The following is a 23,597-nucleotide window of genomic DNA, read 5'->3' on the forward strand; positions in this document are numbered from 1 at the left end:
TATATATATATATATATATATATATATATATATATATATATATATATATATATATATATATATATATATATATATATATATATATACATATATGCATGTATGTATGTTTGTATAGATTACTATATGATGTATATTATAGTACTCCAAAAAATTATTACTACATTATGTTAATGTACATAATTAAATTCCTCTCATTAGTACTCAAAAAAAATTCCTCTCATTATAATATTCAAAAAAAATTCCAACAATCAAATTACTATATGATTTATATTATAGTATTCCAAAAAAAATATTACTATATTATGTTGATGTACGTAATTAAATTCTTTTCATGATAATATTCAAAAAAAATTCCAACAATCAAATTACTATATCATCTATATTATTGTATTAGAAAAACTATATTATATTAATGTATGCAATTAAATTGCTCTCATGATAATATACCATGCAATTCAATTATGGTTCAAAATATTTTAATCTTGCGTATTCTTTTAATTTTATATTCGTAAACAATCAAATTACTAAATGATATATATTGTAGTATTAAAAAAAATTACTATATTATGTTAATGTACGTAATTAAATTCCTCTCATTATAATATTCAAAAAATAAAATTTCCAACAATCAAATTACAATCTATATATATATATATATATATATATATATATTAAAACAGAAGTGCTAGCTTTTCCGCTCATTTTAATCCAAAAAATTTGAAATCGATCAACATAAGATTATATAGTAATTCATTATCAGAAATTCTAGCATTCCATATCATTCCTTATTTATGGTTAAAATTAAAAAAATATTCAAAACATGATTCCATACTTTATTATACACAGAAATTAATGAAATATTTTATTCAATTCCATTCCTGTATGGATTCCTTATTTATGTACATATATTAACAAAATAGTAACACGGAAAGTAATAAGTATTAAACAAAATTATAGTTATTATTATGCAATGCAATTCAATTATAGTTCAAAATATTTTATTCTGGCGTATTTTTAATATATATATATATTAAAAATACTATAATATACATCATACATATATATATATATATATATATATATATATATATATATATATATATATATGTATGTATGTATGTATGTATGATGTATATTATAGTATTCCAAAAAAATATTACTATATTATGTTAATGTACATAATTAAATTCCTCACATTATAATATTCAAAAAAAAATTCAACAATCAAATTACTATATGATTTATATTATAGTAGTCAAAAAAAATATTACTATATTATGTTGATGTACGTAATTAAATTCCTTTCATGATAATATTCCAAAAAAATTCCAACAATCAAATTACTATATGATGTATATTATTGTATTAAAAAAAAACTATATTATGTTAATGTACGCAATTAAATTCCTCTCATGATAATATACCATTCATTTCAATTATGGTTCAAAATATTTAAATCTTGCGTATTTTTTTAATTTTATATTCGTAAACAATCAAATTACTAAATGATGTATATTATGGTATCAAAAAATTACTATATTATGTTAATGTACGTAATTAAATTCCTCTCATGATAATATTCAAAAAATAAAATTTCGAACAATCAAATTACAATCTATATCTATATCTATATCTATATCTATATTAGAACAGAAGTGCTAACTTGACCGCTCATTTTAGTCCAAAAAATTTGAAACTGGTCAACATAATATTATTATATAATAATTCCTTATAAGAAATTCTATCATTCCTTACCATTCCTTATTTATGGCTAAAATTGACAAAATATTCAAAATATGATTTCATTCCTTATTATACACAGAAATTATTGAAATATTTTATTCAATTTCATTCCTGTATGGAATCCAATTAATATACACGAAAATTTATTGCGATTTTTTATTTTATATTCCTAAACAATCAAATTACTATATGATGTATATTATAGTATTCAAAAAAATATTACTATATTATGTTAATGTACATAATTAAATTTCTCTCATGATAAGATTTAAAAAATAATAAAAATTCCAACAATCCAATTACGATATGATGTATATTATAGTATTAAAAAATATTACTATATTATGTTAATGTACGTAATTAAATTGCTCTCATGAGAATATTCAAAAAAAAATTCCAACAATCAAATTACTATATGATGTATATTATAGTATTCAAAAAAATATTACTATATTATGTTAATGTACGTAATTAAATTCCTCTCATGATAATATTCAAAAAAAATTCCAACAATCAAATTACTATATGATGTATATTATAGTATTCAAAAAAATATTATTATATTATGTTAATGTACGTAATTAAATTCTTCTCATGATAATATTCAAAAACAAATTCCAACAATCAAATCATTAGATGATGTATATTATAGTATTCAAAAAAAAGTTACTATATTATATTAATGTACGTAATTAAATTCCTCTCATAATAATATTCAAAAAATAAAAATAAAAATTCCAACAATCAAAACACTATATGATGTATATATTATAGTATTAAAAAAATATTACTATATTATGTTAATGTAGTATAATATAGATTAGTACTTTCCATATTTTATTTCCATTTATTATATAGAATATATATATATATATATATATAAAATTTGTGCAACCTCCAGTTAAATTTCTAATATATCCTAATCTTTTATAATTTTACCAAATTTTTCCGTTAAATATAACGGAAGTTTAACATTAAATTTTTTAGGCAATTTATTTCTTTATTGCAGTTTTCAAACAAATTGGCAATATTGTATAATACAATTCTGTATAGATTTCTAACATAAAATTAGAATATTGAAGTCTTAATAAGATTCTATAATACAATTTTGTATAGATTCCTAACTAAATCATTATTCTACCCAAAACAACAGTATATAAACCCCTCTCCTTCTCACTGGTATTCACCCAAAACTAAACCTAACATATTCTGCAACACGCCATCTACTTGACATTCTATAGGTATGGTTGTCAAAATATTATCATGCTAATTGTATTATTTGTATTTGTAGTCATAATGATTACAGTTTTTTTTGTTTTTCATAAAATCAATGATGGTATACTCATTAATTAGTATAACTTCAATATCGTTATGTAAATATATCTATTGTATAATATGTTCATCTATACGTGTATCATTGTATGTAATGTTGTGGTTATCATTATATTCCTCTATAATCTACACATTTTAGTTACTCCTAACTCCGTAATCTATGGTTTTTGAATTTATGTTGTGGTTCCCATTATATTATTTCATAACATGAACATATTTTTCATGACAAAAGGATACTAGTAATGACAAATGCAGTAAAGTTAATTGATATTATGAAGATGCTCTCATTCACCACCAACATCATTGTAAGTGCTATATCTATATGCAAGGAACTCGGGTTCAATCAATAGTGTTTGATAATGACATTGGAATGTATGATATCATTTTAACAAACCAACAAATGGTACATCATCTCAAATGTCATTGTCAAACCTGTCCGGACGAACTATAAATTACTTGATCACAAATACAATTACACATGGATTTTAAATGGTCGGACCGGTGTCCAAACAAGTGACAATGATGACACGCCATTTGCTCCCATGTAAGTGGTTTATTTGTTTCTACTTATTTTAATTGCAATTTAGCTATTTACAATTTTGTTATGTTTTATTAAAATATATAAGCATCGAAACTATTTATTTGATTTTTTTTAGCATTTTTTTCTCTTATTATTATATGACTACTTTAACCAATTAAGGAACACTAATTTAAAAATATGCATTGGGCATTAGTTTAACCGCGCAACGCGCGTGTGATAACTAGTTAATATATAATTTCTCATAGTTTCTAGAATTTTTTAAAAATTTGTACATGACATTAGTTATGTAGAGAACTGTATAAATTTCTAGAACCATTTAAAATTTATAGGATTGTATAAAATTTTAGGAAATATTCTAGTTAGAAATTTATAATCGTAAGATTAAGTAGATCTTCACCATCCGTTTGAAGGTAGAATAGATATAAATCTCATTTGCAACAAAATGAATTAATATTTCCTTTTAGCTAGATTATTTAAAGTTTTTCCAAAATAATTTGAATATAATAACACATAGTAAAAACTTTTATATTACATTGATTTGATAATTCATTAAAAAAAAGTAAATTATCTTTTAAATTATTTTTTCACATTTGAATAATAAAATATATTTCACATAAATTAATATATCAAGTTAAATAATTTTTTTCACAATTCATAATTTTATCATAAAAGCTCCCAAAAAACAAATCTTATAATAAATATAAGAATTAAATTATTCAACTATAAATAATTGTGTAACCTATTTCCATATACATAAATATAGCCATATAAGCACTCCGTAACATGACTTTGGACAAAGACCCAGTATATCCTCATTGTTCAATAATACGTACACGTAATTGTTGCAAAGGGGTTGCAGAAGTTGTTTATTATTACCACATATGTTCTGAAAGCCTTAACCAAGTACTAGAATATAACATTGAAGGGTAGGCCTATGAAATTGAACTTTTGGAGGTTTAATTCTCAATTTTTCTGAGACTTTTGATAACCTGGTATAGACTATACTTATAGAATGACATATGCAGTATGGAATTTAGTCTCAGAGATAATATATTAGTGTGTTTATTGATATTTCTCTACATGATATAGCATGAATATCATGTTTCTTCTGTTGTTTGCCCTAGTTTATGTTTCTTACATAGTATTTTTTTAAGTTTCAACAATTATATATATATATATATGTATATATATTTGGGTAAATATAAATATTTGTATATACCCGATATCAAATACAAAATCAAAAGGCATTATAAGGACAATGAGTGAAGGGTTGTTGCTATGTCTTGATAAGAGTTGTTGACTTTTTTAGATAGATTTAACAAGGATGGGACAAAAATGGGTAGAAACAAAAAGGTGGACTAAAACATGTAAAGTACTAATCTCATTACCTTCTTCTCATTAGGGTTTTTGAGAAGAAGGTAATGAAATTACCTTCTTACGATAATTAATCTAATAATTACTATGATAATTAATCTAATAATTACATAGATAGTAGTATAGTTTCAATTAAACATGGGTCATAAGATTTGTTATAATAATTACAATTAAAATTTTGATTATATATATGCGCGCGCACACATATAGGGAGTGGATTAGGTGCAAATATAATTTCCCGTGAGGCTGTGCTGTTAACACAAAAAGATGCACCTTAAATACATAAACCACAGACCTTAAGCACACAAACAAAGCAACTTAAGAACACAAACCACGCACCTTAAGTTTCAACAACTGACGCGGCTTAAGCATATAAATCACGCACCTTAAGCATATAAATCACGCTCGCTTTACGCCGACACACCTTAAGTTTCAACGACTAACGCACCTTAAGCACAAAAACCACACACATTAAGAAGGAAAATCATGCACCTAAAGTTTTAGATTGACGCACTAAAGTTTTCAACAGTGACGCATCTTAAGCCACATAAGACAAAAATCACGCACCTTAAGAAGGAAAAACCACACACCTTAAATTTGACCAAGATGCAAAAAGACCAAATTGTCATTATATTCTTTTTAATAATTGTTAATCCTGGACATTGATTTACACAATATCAATGGCTCCGATTTAATCGCACAATCGGACGGAAACTGAATTTTATATACACACACTCTTAAGGTATAATACTATGAGAACAAAATGAATTATCATTCCTATTCTTTTGTGTAACTGCTATGGTAATTTCAATAGGTAACCCCTCTTTCTCTCTGGTATACAAGTATAATTGCACAATATTAGTATAATTATCTAATAATTGTACTGTTATGGTAATTAAAGAATTAATTGCACAGATATTAGTATAATTGACTAATAATTATTATGTTAATTAAACTAATAATTACATGGATATTACTATAATTACAATTAAACATGTGTCATTGGATTTATTTTTATAATAATTACATTTAATTCATTCAGATATGGAGTAGGATGAAAAAAGTAAATATGATATGGTGAAAAGGAATATACTTAAGTTATAAAAGTATAATTCCACAAATATTAGTACAATTGCCTAATAACTATTATGGTAATTAAGCTAAACATGGGTCGTTGGATTTATTTTATAATAATTACAATTAAATTATTTCTCCTTTGCCAATGACCTTGTGATCAAGTAGCATGTATTGACTCTCCCAAATGGGAGGTTATGAGATCAAACTTCAGTGGAGGTGGTATTGACTCTTTGTACAAGTGTGGCGCTGTTTGGTAAATGGTTGTTGGCTGTTTGGGTTAGAAAGTATGATTTGTTGATAATATTAGCTGATTGTAGAAAGTTGTTTAATAAATTGGTTGTTAGTTGATAGCTATTTGGTATAATTTCTTTTCTCAAAAAGCTAGTTGAAAAGGCTGATTTGAGTAGCCTTTTGCATTTTAGCATTTTGGAGTTACAAAAAGCTTATTAACCAAACAATTAATAGTGGTCAAATAAGCCAAAATTGACTGATAGGCTGATTATTTACCAAACAGGGCCTATAACTAAATAGATACTAGTTATACTACAATGTAATAGAGTCAGTAGTACCAAAATAAATATTCCTCATTTTTTCCATATTTATTTTAGTAAAAATATAATTACATAAATCATATTATATATCGATTTTCCAAAGATAATTACTACAAATGAGTCATATACTATTTAATTAATTGAGTGATACTTTTGCACTAATTTTATAATCAAATAAATATATACTTTCAAAATTTAAAATTATTTATACTTTCATCTTTATTTTTATTATCTAAATATATAATAAAATTTTTTTATCTGTGCATTGTACGAGTCATTTACTAGTTTCTCATATAAACAATATGAGAAATTTGACATTTTCTTGTATTTCAAAAGTCATGGTTTGATAACCTTTGTTGCTTAGTCCGAGAAATCAGAAACTTTTAATATAGTGGCCCTGTTTGGTAACATAACTTATCAGCCAATATGAGTGTTTTGTTAATAAACTTTTTGTAACAGCTTATTGCTCCAAATTAAAATGCTAAAATTTAAAAAGATACTCAAAGCAGCTTTCTCGATAAACTTTTTGAGAAAATAACTAGACTATGTAGACGGGTTCAAGTGTTCAACAGTCTTGTTATTCTCATTACCTCTTAATGGTACTAGACAATGGGGTGCTTGAGCCCATCGACGAGGCTCATAAGCTCGTTGCCTAGTACCATGAAGGTAATTAGCAACGGGACATGTGATTACTAATTAGTGTTCACGGGCTTATATGTTTATTCTTTTTATATAAATTTTATATTATTATTATTGTTGTTGTTGTTGTAATTATTATTATTATTATTATTATTATTATTATTATTATTATTATTATAGGTTAAAATAACATAATACACTCATACCTTTAAAAGTCATTTTGTATGTAATCAGCTATCAACCAACAACTAATTTATCAAATATTTTTCTACAATCAACTAATGCAATCAGTTAGTCAAACTCGCTAATTCAATCCGCTAATAGTTATAAGTTAAGTCAATCCGCTATCAACTATCAACTAACAATTATTTGCCAAAACGCCCACAGTGTGTTTCACATGCCTAAAGACATTGACCAAGTGTTCATTTGTTTGTACTAAGTTTCAAGTTCCTTATACGGTACCAAGTGTTCATTTGTTTGAAATAGGAGGTTGGGAAGTGAAAAATACTGTTGAGAAAGTTGTTCCAATATAAGAAGGAAAATAAGACGTGAATTTCCTATTTTATCCTTCCAACTGTAGAGGGTTTTTAGGTTTTCTATCAGGTTGAAACGGAAACCTAACGTTGGAACCAATTATGTCGTCATAGTTGAAAGACTAAGTCGTCAATATATGTATAACTCAGGGACCAATTATGCCATTTAAAAAAATTATAATGAAATTGATTCATTTACGGTAATTAATAAATATAAAAGATTTGTTGCATTGCATTAGCATATATAAACTTTTGTTTCCCAACTACCCTGTAGTAGTCACAAGATCGAAACTTAATGGTGGGAGCATTGATTCTTTGGATTGAATCTCGTTAAGTCCACTTTTTTGCGGTTCATATTTTTTTGTGACTTAACTCATTTTGTCATTTTATTGTGAGTAAGAGCAAATTGTCAACAGATTTCAACCCACTTTCCTAAGGGAGATCCTTTCTCCACGTAACTTGTAGCACGAGAAAACCAAAGAGGAGCATAACACAATTTCTTAGAAACATAATTGTACAATGGAACACACAAAGCAAAACATCATTCTTACTTTCAACAAGGATATTCTTACAGTTCCCTTCACATCTATAAATACATATCTACGAATTCATAATTAAGAAGATCCTAAACCATACACATATCCTTTATATATCCTTTTAATCAGTAATTTCTATTGTTAATCTCTATTAATTCATTCTAATTACATATAGCGTTCCATTAATTAGTATTGAGCTTTTAAGATTGTTGGTTTTCTTTTGCGGACACTTCGAGGTTGATAGGATATTTCGTACATTCTTTGAGGTTGGTATTTTTCTTTTACATCAAACATATAATTCATTTGAAATTTTAATATAGATGTCGTTGGCTAATGACGATTTAAGCATTGAATGTGTAATGACTAACGATGAAAACGAGAACTCATGTGATTATACGTTTGATGAATTACAGAATGCTTTTATTGAATGTTTTCATAAATTGACAAAAATGATTGATGAAAAATGCGTTTCGAGAAAACAACTTGATTCTTTGCAGTCTCAACTTGATAAAATTCTTCTTGAAAAATCCAAACTTGAATTGCAAGTGGATACTTTCTCGAAAGAAATTGATTCTTTGAAATCCGTTTGTGAGTATCAAAAATTGACAATTGAAAAGTTTACCAAAGGTAGCACTGCACTTGATGCTATTCTTGATTCACAACGCTTATGTTGGGATAAGAGAGGAATAGGTTACAATAATCATCACAATACAAATATGCAAACCATATCTTCTCCTAAGACTCATTCATCATCAACTATATGTTGCACATATTGTGAGAAGCATGGCCATACAGTGAATAAATGCCCAATTAAAAGAAAAGTGGAATTAGGTAATCTTACTCCGTATTGGGAAAGACCTAGATGGGTAGTGAAAGATTCTTCAGCTAACACTCAAGGACCCAAAAATATATGGGTACCAAAAACTTAAATATTTTTTTAGGATACTAGAAAAGGATGCCTCATGGGATGAAGAACGACATACCAAGTGACGAGGAGGTCATGACTGATACTATAAAGGTCAAAGTATCTGAGTTTGCAAGAAGTGGATTAATTGAGAAGAAAATCAAATGAAAGTGAAAAGGCAAGAAAATCAAATGAAAGTGTCGAGGAGGTCACGACTGATGCTATAAAGGTCAAAGGAACGATGCCGAGCTACTTAATTAATTATGTTGTGTGTGTGTGTGTGTTTTTTTTTTTTCAATTTATTTAAATTATTAATGGGTATTGTGTAATTGTAGTATACATGGAAAAACTGTTATAATTATTTGTAAGTAATAAATTTTGATGATGCCAATTAAAATGTAGTAAGAAATGATATATACTACTTCCCAAATTAATGTACGTAAGTTTTTTTATTTTGTTTTTTGAAAATTTGTTGAGGCAAAAAATTCAACCACTTCCAAAGATTTAGAAATTATTTAGGACGAGTGTTTAAATGCGGTTGGGGTGCTCAGGTGCGGTTGTGCAGTAAGAGGAAAGCCATTAACCTTGTCAAGATCAACGCTCAGGATTAACAAAAAAAATAAAAAAATGCAGTGGTAATTTAGTAATTTTGCATCTAGGTCAAATTTAAGGGGCATGATTTTCCATCTTAAGGTACGTGGTTTTTGTGCTTAAGGTGCGTCAGTTGTTGAAACTTAAGGTGCGTTGGCCTAAAGCTTTAGGTGCATAGTTTTCCTTCTTAAGGTGCGTTGGTCGATAGTTTTAGGTGTGTGTGTTTCCTTCTTAAGATGCATTGTTTTCCTGTTTAAGGTACGCTGTTTTCTTTATTAAGATGATTTGTTTTCCCTTTTTAAGAAAAAATAAAATAAAATGAATTTTTATTAATTTCATAAACAATTTCATGAATTTCTTTAGGTTGTCTATCATCCTAGATGCTCAGATGAGAGCATTAATGGAAGACACGTTTTTTTTTTTTTTTTTTTTTTTTAATTTTCATTGATTTGAGCCATTAATCTAGATTTGATTAATGACTCAAATCTAACCCTATTTTTTTAATCTAGGAGTAACCCTACACCAAAACTCATATATATAAGTTAGGCCCCTAACAGAAACTAACAAATGTTGGTGTAATTGTTGGTTGAAATGAATTGTTCAAATTATTTTGATTTCAGTATTTTTTTTATATTAATTTTCTTACTTTACCCTCTATTATATTATTTTCTTCATTTAAATACCTCACATTCCATTAGTATTAACTTTAGTAATTGTATATTCTGTTAACTATTTATTATTCTTAACTTACTCATTGATTTGAAAGGTCTTAGTTTCGAACCGCATCCCAATCAGAATTGACATAATTGTTAAAAATATACTACAAACATGTTAGAGTGTATTTAAAAATACAATATAAAATTTAACATAAACATTTGAAAATCGCTTTCTTGCATTTAAAAAAATTAGGTTAAGTTATTTTTTCCATTTATTTTCGTTTAATTAATTTTCTTTTGATTATTTAGAACAAGACTCAATGTTTCAATATAATTGTGCTTTTGCATTATTAAGAATTATTTAGGTGATTATGATATTAATATTTTTTTGTTTGTATTTCTATAATGATTCAATTGTACATTACTTTACAAATATTGTACTATTATTTTTTTATTGGACAAAATTGTTTTTACATCATTGTCAGACTTGCACGACCTAACTACAAAGTTGTTGATCAGAAATACAACTACACCTGGACTGTAAACGATAGGACCATTGTACAAAGAATTGACAATGTTGACATCCCACTAACTCTAATTGAGCAAGTTTACACATCATTCTCAAAATTTTATCAATGCATGAAAACAATATTGTAACCATATATTTCGATATCTATTTTAACCATATATTTCGAATTATTTATCCTCATCCTCTATTGATAGCAATTGTCATTGGCAACCTCACTACTACAGAAAAAGAGATATTACATCGCAGAATTTACGTCGGTTTTTTAAAAACTAACATAATATGTCAATAATATTAAATATTATATATTATTTATAATGTCGATTTTTTGTCAAAACTGACGTTGTACATTATTAATCTTTAAAAAAATACATATAACTTCGGTTCCTATGTTATATGTATTGAATGATTTTTATAAAAATTCATATAATGTCGGTTTTCATATAACCCACGTTATATATATATATATATATATATATATATATATATATATATATATATATTTCTTTTTTTTTTTAAAAAGTCAATACATATAACGTCGGTTCTACAAGAACGGACGTTATATGCTTACAATTAATCTTTAAAACTCTCTTACATACCGAAGTTATCAAGCACCCGCCAACTTCTTTAATTTAAGGTTAGAGTGTTGTGACTTAAAAAAAATTTGCTACGTCACCTCTCCCAAAATCACGACCTAATCTTCTCTCTTAGCTATTCTGAAAGGCGCCGCCTCATCGCCATTCGGGAAGTATTCTATGCCACCCGCCTCAATTTATTCAACCCCATTAGGATTCCGGCTAGACTCCGACAAATTTCCACCAACAAAACACTGGCTAGCCTCCGAAAAATTTCCGCCAACAAAACACCGGCGACCGAACAGTCACATTTGGAGAAGGGCTTCCCCTTCTCCGGCGAAGGCAAACAAATTGATGGGCTAAACGGTCCAACCCGTTAATTTTTTTTAATTTTTTAATTATTATTGTTAAAATTATTTTCATTTTGTATACGTTAAGAATCAAACCCCTAATTTCTTAGTTAAAAACTAAGATCATTTCCAACCAAACACATTAAACCTTTTTAAAAAACACCATGTATGTTTATATATATACATACACACACATATACATAATTAGATTTTCATTTTATAAATAAACTTTATATTAATATTTATATAAAGATACAATTAATTATATTAAGGGAAAATTGCATCTTTGGTCCCTGAGCTTTAACCAAGTTCCGACTCAGTCCCTGAGTTATGGTCGTATCCGAGTTTAGTCCCTCAGTTATGAACGAAGTGGCGTATTTGGTCCCCGACCGTTAAAATTAACGAAAAAATTAAAAAATAGTTAAAATTTGAGGGGTAAAATAAGAAATTCACATTTTATTCTCCTTATATCAAAACCACTTTTAAAACATTATTTTTCACTTCTTAGCTTCTTTTTTTCAATATTCTTTAATTTTAAAAGCATTTTAATAACTTTAGTATGACTTGTTAGGAACATGGTTCTCGTATAACAAACTTAAGATTTAACACAAACAAAGAAACACTTTATCATTGTATTTAAGCTTGTGAAAACACTATCCTAACAATTTTTTATTTTATTTACAAAGCAACAAAGGTAATCAAACTAGAACTTTTGAGATACAAAATGATGTCAAATTTCTCAGGTTGCTTTTATGAGAAATTCACCAACGGAATAACTTGATATTTTTATTATGTAAAAATTCCTTTGTATGCAGTAGTTTAGTCAATTATATCCTTTGCATAGTTGGTTTCAATAGTGGTACCTTACCTGAAGGTCAGAGGTTTAAATCTTATTAGGAACAATATTTGAAAATATTAATACAATACCACATTTACACAATAAATCTAAATTTGAGGGTGTGGGTGGGTGGTGAGAATACGAGTTGACACGTGTAAAAAATGAATCGAGCTGAAATTACTTCAGCACAGCCCGTCTAAAGTGTGGGTTAAATGGGCCCAACTTAGGCCCGTTTTGACAAGTCTCACATATCCAACAATTATTGCTTATTTAAAATTTTTAAAGTCATAATATTTTAAAACATTGTGGAAATTCACGTTCACATAATATTTCCAATAATGCATTGATTAGATTAGTTAATTATTGATTAGTCTTGGTTAGGAATTAGGATGAGTTTCGAGGAAAGAATTGGTAATCTAACAATTCAAGTGATACTAATTTTGTTTTTAGCCTTGAGATGATTTCATGGAATTGAAATGGGATGCAATTTTAGGGCTACACATGAAGAAAAACCAGTTTTCTTTAGACAATGACGAGAATGGCGCCTTATTTAGGGCTAAAGTCTGCTTTTCCAGACATTGAAAACCATTTCAATTTCTCGCTTAGTCTGAAAACCATCTTCTTTAGACAACGCGGCGAGAATGGCGCTGCGTCTCTTCTCTTCTCTTGCTTGGGGGGCAAAGAGTCTTCTTCCTCCGCAGCAGCAAAGCACAGCAGCTCTGACGAGAATGCGACGGCGGAGGAGCAGAGGAGGGGTGGACCGGTGGTGGATCGGAGCTCTTATCATCGCCTGAGCCGGAGCTGCTCTTCCACCTAGAAGTGCCGCCGGTAAGGGACGCTTTTAATTTCTAATTTTTTTTAAATAAAAATTAAATACGAATATTTGAAATTTTAATTATCGGGGTCGGCGGGGGAGCGGCGGGAAGTTTCAAGGGAATCATACTACCAACGGTAACTCAAGATTTCCTATAACTCAATGCTTCGGTGAGGGACGATTTTACTTTCTATTTGAAATTTTAATTCCTGAGTCGGCCGGGAGCGGCGGGAAGTTTGGAGGGAATAAGCGTATCATACCAACGGTAACTCAAGATTTGCTATATCCCAATTTTGAGTTCTGATGGGATTTGGAAACAAATTTATTAGTATATAGGTATATAATCCATGGCAGATACACATATCCTTAATCTTCATTCATTCTTAACTAGAGTTTCTTTAGTTTTTCTTCTGTTCTCAACTCAGTTTCTTTATCTGCTGTATATTCAGTTTTTAATACATACCTTGGTGTGGTGTTTATTTTCACCATGGTTTGTCTTAAAGACTTTGCTGACATTACTCTTCCAGTGGGTTCTAGCAGATTTGATTATCTACTTGCGGTGTGTAAGCGGGAGAGATTACTACTTGAGAAAGAGGAACAGAAGGATAAGCAACAAAAGAAAGGAGGATGCTACAATGATGATGATGATGATGATCAGTACTATTTAGGTGGGGTTGATCTCAATCAGAGTTTGATCACGCCTTCAGTGCCTGATAAGGAGGAATGGAGGAAAAAGCTGATGGGTTCATTTTATGGCTGCTTATCTTGGCAGAATAATGTTGTGAAGTCAGTGGTGCAAAGTACAGCACCAAGCAACACCCCCGAATCTGTTATTTCACATTCCAGTGGCAGTGATGATGACAGAGCTTCTTTAAAGTATGATGAGGCTGTGGCAGAGAAGGTCAATAATTCCAAGAAGCGAAAGAGGGGAAGTAGTAGGATGCCTAACAACGGTCCAGAACCACCACCAGGACTACCAGTTGAATTCAGAAATTTCATTCTCCAATTGGCTGGTAATCGGGCAGTATGTGTTGAGAAATTGGTGATTCAAAAGAAGCTTACCAACACAGATGTAAAAAGCACCCAGAATAGGCTGTCAATCCCAGCAAGGCTTGTGAGAGAGGAGTTCCTTACGGAAGAAGAGCATCTTCTACTTTGTCAGCACAATGGGAAGAATGTGTGTTCTATAGAAGTTCCATTGATCACACCAATGATGGAAGTGGCAAAGGGGAGCTTGAGGAGGTGGGAGATGAAGAAAGAAAGAGGACATTCCAGTGTGTCTTATGTCATAGCTAACACTTGGAATGAAATCAGAAGACGGAATAAATTTGAAAGCAAGATGATAGTTCAATTGTGGGCTATTCGGGTTGATGTAGACTTGTGGATGGCTCTAGTTAGGCTGTCTTGATCTTTTAATCAACTTACCACTTCAGTTTAGGGGATACAAATATGCTCTTTGTATATGCTTTTTTTGTGTTTTTGAAATTAATTCAAAGAGTTTTGAATTTTGATATGAATTTCTATCAAATACTGTTCAATTCATTTTGAATGAGAGTAGGGGTTATTTTGTTATATAAATGCCTTATTTGTGTTATGGAATTCATAATATTGGTGCAGCTTCTTCTTCTGGATGTCTCCCAAAATTTTCTTTATATTGAGTGTTCCTTGCATATTCTAAAGAATGATTTACTGGCTCAGGTCCAGCAGGACTTGCATCTTTATGAATAAGCTGGCCCTTTGAAGGGGAATCAGGTATGTCTCTTAAGTATTCTAAGATGTGGTAAATGGGTGTTTTTTGCAGCAAAGATTACATGCATTGAGATTCACTTTCAAATTGGAAAAAGCAAAAATTCTTCCATAGTTTTGTATTTCAATTTTATGCTCTCTGAGTTGTTACATATTCTAATTGTCATCCCCTGCTGTGCATTGGAAATCAAACTGTGACTGCATAAAATTTTTAAAGTTACTTCATATCTAATGGAAAGTTAAGAGGGTAATTTGTGTAGTTGAACAAAATGGAACGTGTATTTGTTTTTAAAATATCCTTTGGCTAGACCATTTATAAATGAATAAACACTCATAGTAAATGTAACACACTTCTTGCTCAATAATTTAGAGAGGTGTCAACAGAGACTATTCTTAAACACTCTTAGATGAGACTATGATATTATTGAGGTTGCAGAAAGTGATGTCTTCTACTGACCTTCATGACTTGGGAAATAGCCTTGTTAAAGGCTTAATTAGCATGATCTCTGTAGAGGCCTGCTAATATTTTCATTATGTTTTGTTCTGTTTTTTTCTTTTTGTTTATATTCTGAAAATAGTTATGTATTTGATAGATTTTGTTTTAACTTTTAAGCATTGTGCAATAATGTTCAGGAAGTCCAGGGTGATGGGGGTGAGTTTTGTGTTAGTTTCATCGATGCTCTTTCTTTCTCACTACAACCAATCTTAGCAGTGGAGGCACTCAATATTGCCTAATAGCTTAGCTAGGTTTTTTACCTAGATTTTGTTGTGACTCATAGATCGCTGCATTGGAGGATGCAAGGAAGCAAGTTGTTAAACTGCCGAAGTTTTTTCATGAAATCATCATTTGAGTAGTAATGCTTCAATCTTGTAAATCTGACTGCTTTGGATTATTATTGGTTTAAAAAATCTTAGAGAACCAAGACAATATAAGTTAAGCAACTAGGGTGATTCTAAAATTTACCATCTGCCAGGCTTCTTTATGAACCAATATACTGAGAATTTCTAAATTTATTGACAGAGTGTTGTTATAAATTGTGTTGGAAACTATCATTAGTTTTAGTGGATCTTAATCAGGCTTTGGTTTCATATTGGTTAATGTGCTTTCTTGTAGTCTTGTTGGTGGGGAAGTTGCCAGAAGGCAGTATAATGCGGTGAATTCAAAAGTTCAGGTTGCTCACGAAAATAGCAATCAGGTAAGGTAAGGTTTTAGTCATTTGACATTTCCATTATTACTATGGAATATAGTATGTATGAATGGCAAATTTGATTCCTAATGCAGCAATATGTGGCTTTTTGGCTCGAATACATTTGTATAGCCTGCAAAATTCACAAACATTAATTACTGAGAAACAAGAAACAGGCAGAAAGATTTTGGAGTTTTAAGGTACGATGTAACACGAGAATCAGTTCAAATCCTACCATTTTATCTCTTTCCTTAACTTGAGTCTGTCATTAGGGTGGCACTGAAATTCATTTCAAAGTTCTGTTAAAAGAAATAATGAAATATGTAACCTTTTCAATCTTCAATTCAAATAGGATAATTGGAAATGACAGGAAATAAAATTTATGCTAATTTTTTCCTTTAGTGAGAATTGAAAAGCCTTTGCTTTAAGAATAAAGATTGAATGTTTAGCCACTCTTCATGTGTTTGAATTGAAGCTAATGATCTCTCTTACTGGAAAATAAAGTGTAGCAACCTTTTTGGTGCACATTTATTCTAGTGTTAATGTTATTGCAGTTTTAGCATCTATTGTTGAGCAACTCCAAAAGTTTATATATGGCTGAGGTTCTCATTGAACAGAATGAAAAGGAAAATGCAGCAATAAAAGAACAAGTAAAACAATTTGAGCCTTTGAGGTACAAGGGTCAGAATATGAAGTCAAGATGAGCTCAATGGAACATGGTGAAACAAATCTTAAGGTTGCCAAGTAGGTGGAACATGATTCTCGTACTGGTGATATTTGTTTTTTGTTTTTTGTTTGCTTATGTAATACCCTTTGTTTTCTATCTTGTTAACTAATCAATAAAAATTGTGTTGTGAGCTCACTTTAGTAATTTTGTGATGGACCTTTATAGTGGATATGGTTTATATATGAATAGAGTTTTTTTTAGGCTTATCAATTACTATGCTCACACTATATTCTCTTTTCTCTAAAGGATGATATATACTATATATTACATAATCTAATGATCAATGAATTACAATAAATTAGCAAATTTATGACAAAAAATCAACAAACCATGTACAATACATTATTCTTTCAACAAGTGTAATGTTGAGCAATACCCTGCTCATCATGTGCTTGTCTTTGAATGCCTAGCCATGAAAAAGTTTGTCATCATCCTTGTAATCAAATATCACCATGTTTACATGTAAAAGTGACGTACTTTTGCATATGATAGGAGCACTCGGACATTTTTCATTCTCTATGGTTTCTTTCAAAGTGGTTGGATGTTCAAGAGCACAATAAGGATGGCTATTGAATGAAGAAGAAGAAATCATCTGGTAGTAATCTTTGAATGCTTGGCCAAAACTTTCAGGAGCCATGCTTTTTGTCCAATTCTGATACCCATTCATGACTCTCAACATTTTAACTCCATATCCACTAACAATCACTTTTTGCCCTTTACTTAACAATGCACATCCTTTTATTGTTGCGCTCTACTTTCATAAGCCAATAGATTTTTGAACCCTCGTGCAATTTCATCATTGCACACATCACCACCCGGACATGTTGCATTTAAATAATTGATCCTTGATAGGAAAGAGCTTTGGAGCCGTGTCCAAAACCACCAAACATGGTAGGGACTTGTCAATATACGATCCTTGTTTTCTTTAATAATGCTTGCTCTTATCATTTTATTTTTCCCTACATAAGCCAACTGTATATTTGAGTGAGTTTTAATTAGAGCTTACTTCCATTACTTTAGAAGTGAACTCTAGAACCCATTTAGCGTCATTCCCTCCATATAAGAAAATATGATTTTCCTGAATAATCTGGTGAAAGATAATAAGTGTTACAAACAATAATAATATATTAAATAATATTTTATTAGCATATCTGCATATGGAATGTTACAGAATTGAAAATAAATTTTGTGCATTTAATTCCATAAAAAAATTTATTGTAGTTAGTTTTTGTGATCCCTACTCCTTCAAACAATATACGATTTTATAGTTGTAATTAGTAATAAGAGGTTGAAAATGGACTTACCCAAGACTTTATGATATCATCAATATTCCCCAGCAAAAGGCCAAGACTCCAAGCTTTTTCTTTTTGCCATAGAGTAATTTCTCTTTCACTTGTGTACATACTTGAAGTAGATTTCTGAATAAGAATGAAAGCACAATACGTAAGTAATGCTACAAAATGACATAATTTAGATAAAGGGAAAAATAAAAAGAAACTTAAATGTAACTTTTTTTGGGGTGATAAAATGGCAAATCATTTATTCACGGTATTTTTATGCTTTTCAAATTGCATAGTTAGAAAGTATATATTAGTAACACTGTAACCGCATATTTGATTCGCGGAATAGGCCTGGAATGGCATAGCATTCTCGGGAATAGGCTTATTCCTTTGTTTGGTAATGTTTTTTATTCCTAAGAACATTGTTCCTGGAAATGAGCTATTACCCTTGCAAGGGTAATAGTTATTACGAGACAAATTCTTGAGTTCTTAGGAATAGGCAAATTTTCTTATTTACTATTTTACCCTTAATTAAACTTAAAATATATTTAGATCACAACACTCTGAATAAAATTTATTTATTTTTATAAAAATATTATTTTCGATGGTAAAATGATAAATTTTTTCTAATAGTGAACAATACTGAGCCAAATATGACACAACATTGTTCATCTACACTATTTAAATGTAGTGAAAGAGAGTAAAAGAAAAGCATACCAACTTTTGTATTTTATTCAGAATGTCCCGCGACCAAGCATTTATCTTGTCATTAACTTCGCAGGCCAAATGACTTATCAGTCATCAATATCAGTCATCAAACTATCATCAATACCTTGAGTCCTTTCTTTCATCTCTTTTTCGATAAATGGGATTATATTGTCTCGTTGCTGGATTCTCATTGATTGACCTTCAATATTACGAGGATCCCATATTAGCATCATGTGCATTGCATTTGAATGAATGATCTTTCCTTGTTTGTCCAGTGAAATGATGACGGGCTCCTTTCCAATGTGAAAGGTAGAAGAGAAATTTTGGTCGACGAATCTAATGAATCTTTGTGCAATCTGTTTCCTTGGATCATCCATTGACAAAAATCGCATCTTAACTACCAAATTTTCAAACTGTTCATTTGTCCATGCCTCATGATCATCCACAATTGGAATCCAAAGCATTTCTAAACTTGCTGCCGAGTAAAAGGAATTAAGAACCCAAATTCTTTCTTCAGAGATGTCATGACCTGATGTTATTAGTATGAGCAGCATTCTTCTGAGCTTGAAAAATTTTAACTTTGTTTTCTCCCGCCGCTAATGTACAAAATATTAAAACAAAGATACAAAATGTGAGAAGCATACAAAATCTTGAGTGTCAAACATATCTACTTTGAGGAATTGAAATGCATATAAAATCTCGAGTGTCAAACATGTCTACTTAGTAGAGTTACAAAAATGCTCCCTATGCGCTGATTAATTGGCGCCTAAGAGCTTGGTGTTAGGCGTCAGTCGACCACCTAGCATATCATCATAATTGGTGGTCTAGGTGACTGACCGGCTAAGCGGCCGACTAGGCTGCCTAAGCGTGGCCTAGGATTCCTAGGCATCAACTAGGTGGCCTAATCGACCAATTAGCTATTGTTATCTTCTTCCTTTTTTTCTTTTTTCTTTTTTTTACTGTAAAAAAATTATGTATGTTATAATGTCATTGTTAAAAATTAAGCCAATTTACCTATGGGAAATCAAATATTTCAGCAAGCCATCAGAATATACAAAATATGTGTTTTCCATATTTGAAATGAAAAAAGTAATAGGAGTATTTATAGATTTAATTTATAATCCATAAACTACTATTCTTTCTTTTTTAATGTTAGAATGTTATTTAAAATTATTACACCCTAAAATCAATATATAATGTCATATTTAATGTTAGAATGTTATTTAAAATTATTACACCCTAAAATCAATATATAATGTCATAGCCTAGGCTCAACCTTTAAAGTTACAAAGATGTTGGTCAAAGCATGTAGTCTTACCTCGCCCCTCCTAATATATACATCCTTATTATCATCATTAACGTTCAATATTAACTTTAAAACTTCCACATTAGTAGAAGAGTTGTTAAGCAAAGCATGTTGTAATGCTTTATATGATTCCTCTTCCCTTTTCTCTTCTGTGCAAAAAAAAAAAACAAAACAAAACAAAACAAAACAAAAATATTTAAAATAAAATAAAAAAGATTTTACACTTCATATATATATATATATATCGTAGAAATAATTATGTCTGCTATGAAACCAACCTAGTGCAGGGCAACATGTGGCGAGTATGCCTTTGATTTTGGTAGTAATAACATCTTGTTCATTTTGAAACCTGAAAAATTAATAATCACGCCAAAATATGACATTTTAACTCCAATTTAATTATATTTCGGTGTTATTTTAAGATGAATACGGAGTATAATATACTAAATATGTATTTTTTTCTAATAATTTAATTTTATTGTTTGAGCAAATATGCATGTATATTCAACACTAATATCAATATGTTAGAATTTAGATCTTACTTGACACCCGCGGTAAGAAGACCAGGACAATAAGTAGCATTAGTAACAACACTCCTACCAATCCAATAGCTAGCAATTGGCATGGCTGAAATGACTGGTTGTGGCAAAGAGTAAGATGCTGATTGTTTGAGCTCAACAATGCATCTAGTGAGGTCTAAGGCATGCTTGATCGAATCATTAAATGGATTTTGCTTATAAGAGGTTGCTGTTGGATTGGTGGCTTGTGTGACGAATGTCAACTGCTTTGTCAACCCTTTCTTATAGCCTAATCGAGAAATAATGTTGAGTTTACCATAGCTAATGGAGAAAGCTATAAGCATAAGCACCAACTTTGCCTCCCATGGATACGATGACAGTTTGCTCAATAAACATATTGTGATAAGGTGTCCATCTATATTGCTTAACCACTCGGACGCTATCTAAAAAATAAAATAATTCAAAATAAAAGGAAATATTAAAGACATTTAAAAAAAAATCATGTTGGATTCCGCAATTCAATTCATATTCAATGATATAACCATAAAATAAGTTAGGTCGGATTGAAAATCACACTAAAAAGTTATGAATTACTTTGGATTCAAAAGTATACTTTCTTTTAAAATATTTTTCATAACTAAATCACATAACATATTTAGCATTTGACTGTATATTTATGATGATGAGTAAGTGAGCATGACACTAATTACAAAAAATACAGATAAGTCATAACTCACAAAAGGTTATCAATAAGTACAATGTCAATTAAATATTTTCTTTGGATTCAACCTATAACAAAAGAAACTTTAATTTTATCTTCAAAAAAAAAAAACTTTTTGGGTAGTGGAGTTAATTGACTTCACTACCCTATGTGACTTAATTTTCCACTATTCATATGTCAATTAAGAATCATACCTCCAAGTCAATGCAGTAAGTTTTTATTCTCAAAGAGTCATACCTCCAAGCAAAGTTGTCGTAATTTTAAAAGGAACATTCTTATAATTGAGACCAAGCTCCTTTAATTTCCCTTCCATGGCTTCTCTATCCGTGGCCTAAACTCATAAAATCCAAGTGTTGTAATCATATCTTACTCACATATAGTAGTCTACAAATGTTGATATATAGCGATAAAGAAATTGACTTAACCGTTTCAAAATCGAGAATAGTCTCTGCTACACTGAGAGCAACATTGATGTCAAAATCTGTACCATCTGGATTGTGAGATGCAGAAACAAGCTCTATGATAGCATTGTCGTCAATATGCAACTTCTCCATCTTCAATTCTAATTAATGAGAAAAGAGCTAAGCCAAATGTAATTCAAGAATGACAAAAGGATCTATGATAATATTGTTTATACCTTTTCCCGGTGTGTTATTATATATATAGTATAGAAGGGCCTCCCAAGTGGGTGCCATTTGACAACAAATCAACTCCCTTCCATGTGAGAATGTAAAGTGAGTGCAACTTGACCACAAGATTTTTGGCAAATTATTTAATTCTTGTATAAATTAAGAATTGAACTCTTAACCTCTAAGTTAAGAACTAACATCATTTCCAACTAAACACATTACACTTTTTTCATGCGAGAACAAAGATAATCTTCACCAAAGAGATATAACTTTTAGCGTAGTGGTAAACTATTGATCTAACAAGTGGTATCAGAGTCAGGTCACAGTTCGAGTGCAATTAAGGGTGCTAGAGGATTGTTGGGCAGAGGTCGTTGAAAAGTCTCAAGTCCAGCACCAGGTAGCTAGGGAATAGTTGGGTGGAGGCCTAAAGTATTAAGTCCAGCACCATGTCTCTCGAAAATGTGGTGGTAAAGGAAATAAAGTTGCATCTTTGCTATTACCTATTGCTTTAAACGTAGTGATAAGCGTTTGATCTTAAAAAATGGTATTGAAGCTAGATCAAGAGCTCCACACCAAATACATAATATTTTAATTGCGGATATACATAATTTGAAGCGCTTCATCTGACAAAAATGTTTAATTATTAAATTACGTACTCACCGCCTAAATTTGATAGAAATTGCTTCCTATTTATTCAAAGAATAATACTCCGTATAAATTAAAAAGAATAAAAGTGGAAAGCATATATAGAATGTACTGCCTGTTATCTTTTCTTTTCTTTTGTCTCCCATACATAAACATATTTCATATATTCTCTTTACAAAAGTCAGACATTATATCAAATTTTATTCTAAGATCAAACATAACTTAAGTGGAAGACGCAATATGAAGAAGTGTATATAGGTGCATTAAAGGAGAACTTTTTGCAAATGATCTGATTCTTAACTTTACTTGTTCAAGGTGAGTTATAGTAGATTAAAGTGTTACTAATAGCACGTTGGATTCTAACTAAGTTTGTTGGACAATTAGATTGATAATTACAAGGTACCAAGTTTAACTTTTCGTGGAAACTGTCTATTAGTCTTTTTTGTTTAAGTTAGTTAGGGAAAAATTAGATTGATTTATCTCTTTGTACTGTGTTTTTTTTTTTTTTTGTCGGTTAGGGTTACGAAACACCTTTTATTCATAATGTACA

General features: G+C 29.8%; 2 protein-coding genes and 1 long non-coding RNA gene across 5 annotated transcripts; 2 read left to right on the plus strand and 1 right to left on the minus strand.

Moving 5' to 3' along the window:
* Positions 1-8,500: 8,500 nt before the first annotated feature.
* On the plus strand, positions 8,501-9,660 carry LOC116023815. The gene is made up of 2 exons (XR_004099428.1): positions 8,501-8,592; positions 9,268-9,660. It is a non-coding gene; the product is annotated as an uncharacterized LOC116023815 (long non-coding RNA).
* A 3,526-nt stretch (positions 9,661-13,186) lies between these two features.
* Positions 13,187-15,152, plus strand: LOC116023082 (B3 domain-containing protein At1g05920-like). 3 transcript variants are annotated; one of them, XM_031264045.1, is made up of 2 exons: positions 13,187-13,594; positions 14,108-15,152. In XM_031264045.1, the coding sequence occupies exon 2, from the start codon at positions 14,320-14,322 to the stop codon at positions 14,986-14,988; it is 669 nt and encodes a 222-aa protein (XP_031119905.1). In that variant the 5' UTR covers positions 13,187-13,594; positions 14,108-14,319; the 3' UTR covers positions 14,989-15,152. The 3 variants fall into 3 exon arrangements, with proteins under 3 accessions (XP_031119905.1, XP_031119907.1, XP_031119906.1); XM_031264047.1 differs by having other exon boundaries at positions 14,118-15,152; XM_031264046.1 differs by having other exon boundaries at positions 14,121-15,152.
* Positions 15,153-17,646: 2,494 nt separating this feature from the next.
* On the minus strand, positions 17,647-22,327 carry LOC116023509 (protein SIEVE ELEMENT OCCLUSION B-like). The gene is made up of 8 exons (XM_031264515.1): positions 22,199-22,327; positions 21,077-21,495; positions 20,813-20,883; positions 20,547-20,683; positions 19,353-19,824; positions 18,545-18,693; positions 18,247-18,327; positions 17,647-17,991 (listed from the first exon to the last, which is right to left on the minus strand). Exons 1-8 carry the CDS (start codon positions 22,325-22,327, stop codon positions 17,647-17,649), a joined length of 1,803 nt encoding a protein of 600 aa, XP_031120375.1.
* Between the last annotated feature and the right edge of the window lie 1,270 nt (positions 22,328-23,597).

The sequence above is a fragment of the Ipomoea triloba genome, chromosome 6 (assembly GCF_003576645.1).
Source record: "Ipomoea triloba cultivar NCNSP0323 chromosome 6, ASM357664v1".
In the NCBI taxonomy this organism is placed as follows: Eukaryota; Viridiplantae; Streptophyta; class Magnoliopsida; order Solanales; family Convolvulaceae; genus Ipomoea; species Ipomoea triloba.

Excerpts from the sequence above, each read along its gene's own strand:
- LOC116023509 (XM_031264515.1), bottom strand. The coding sequence starts at position 22,327 with ATGGAGAAGTTGCATATTGACGACAATGCTATCATAGAGCTTGTTTCT. Across the intron at positions 21,496-22,198 it reads CTATTCTCGATTTTGAAACG|ATAGCGTCCGAGTGGTTAAG; the intron begins GTTAAGTCAATT and ends TTTATTTTTTAG. Across the intron at positions 20,884-21,076 it reads CTTCTTACCGCGGGTGTCAA|GTTTCAAAATGAACAAGATG; the intron begins GTAAGATCTAAA and ends TTAATTTTTCAG.
- LOC116023082 (XM_031264045.1), top strand. The coding sequence starts at position 14,320 with ATGGGTTCATTTTATGGCTGCTTATCTTGGCAGAATAATGTTGTGAAG.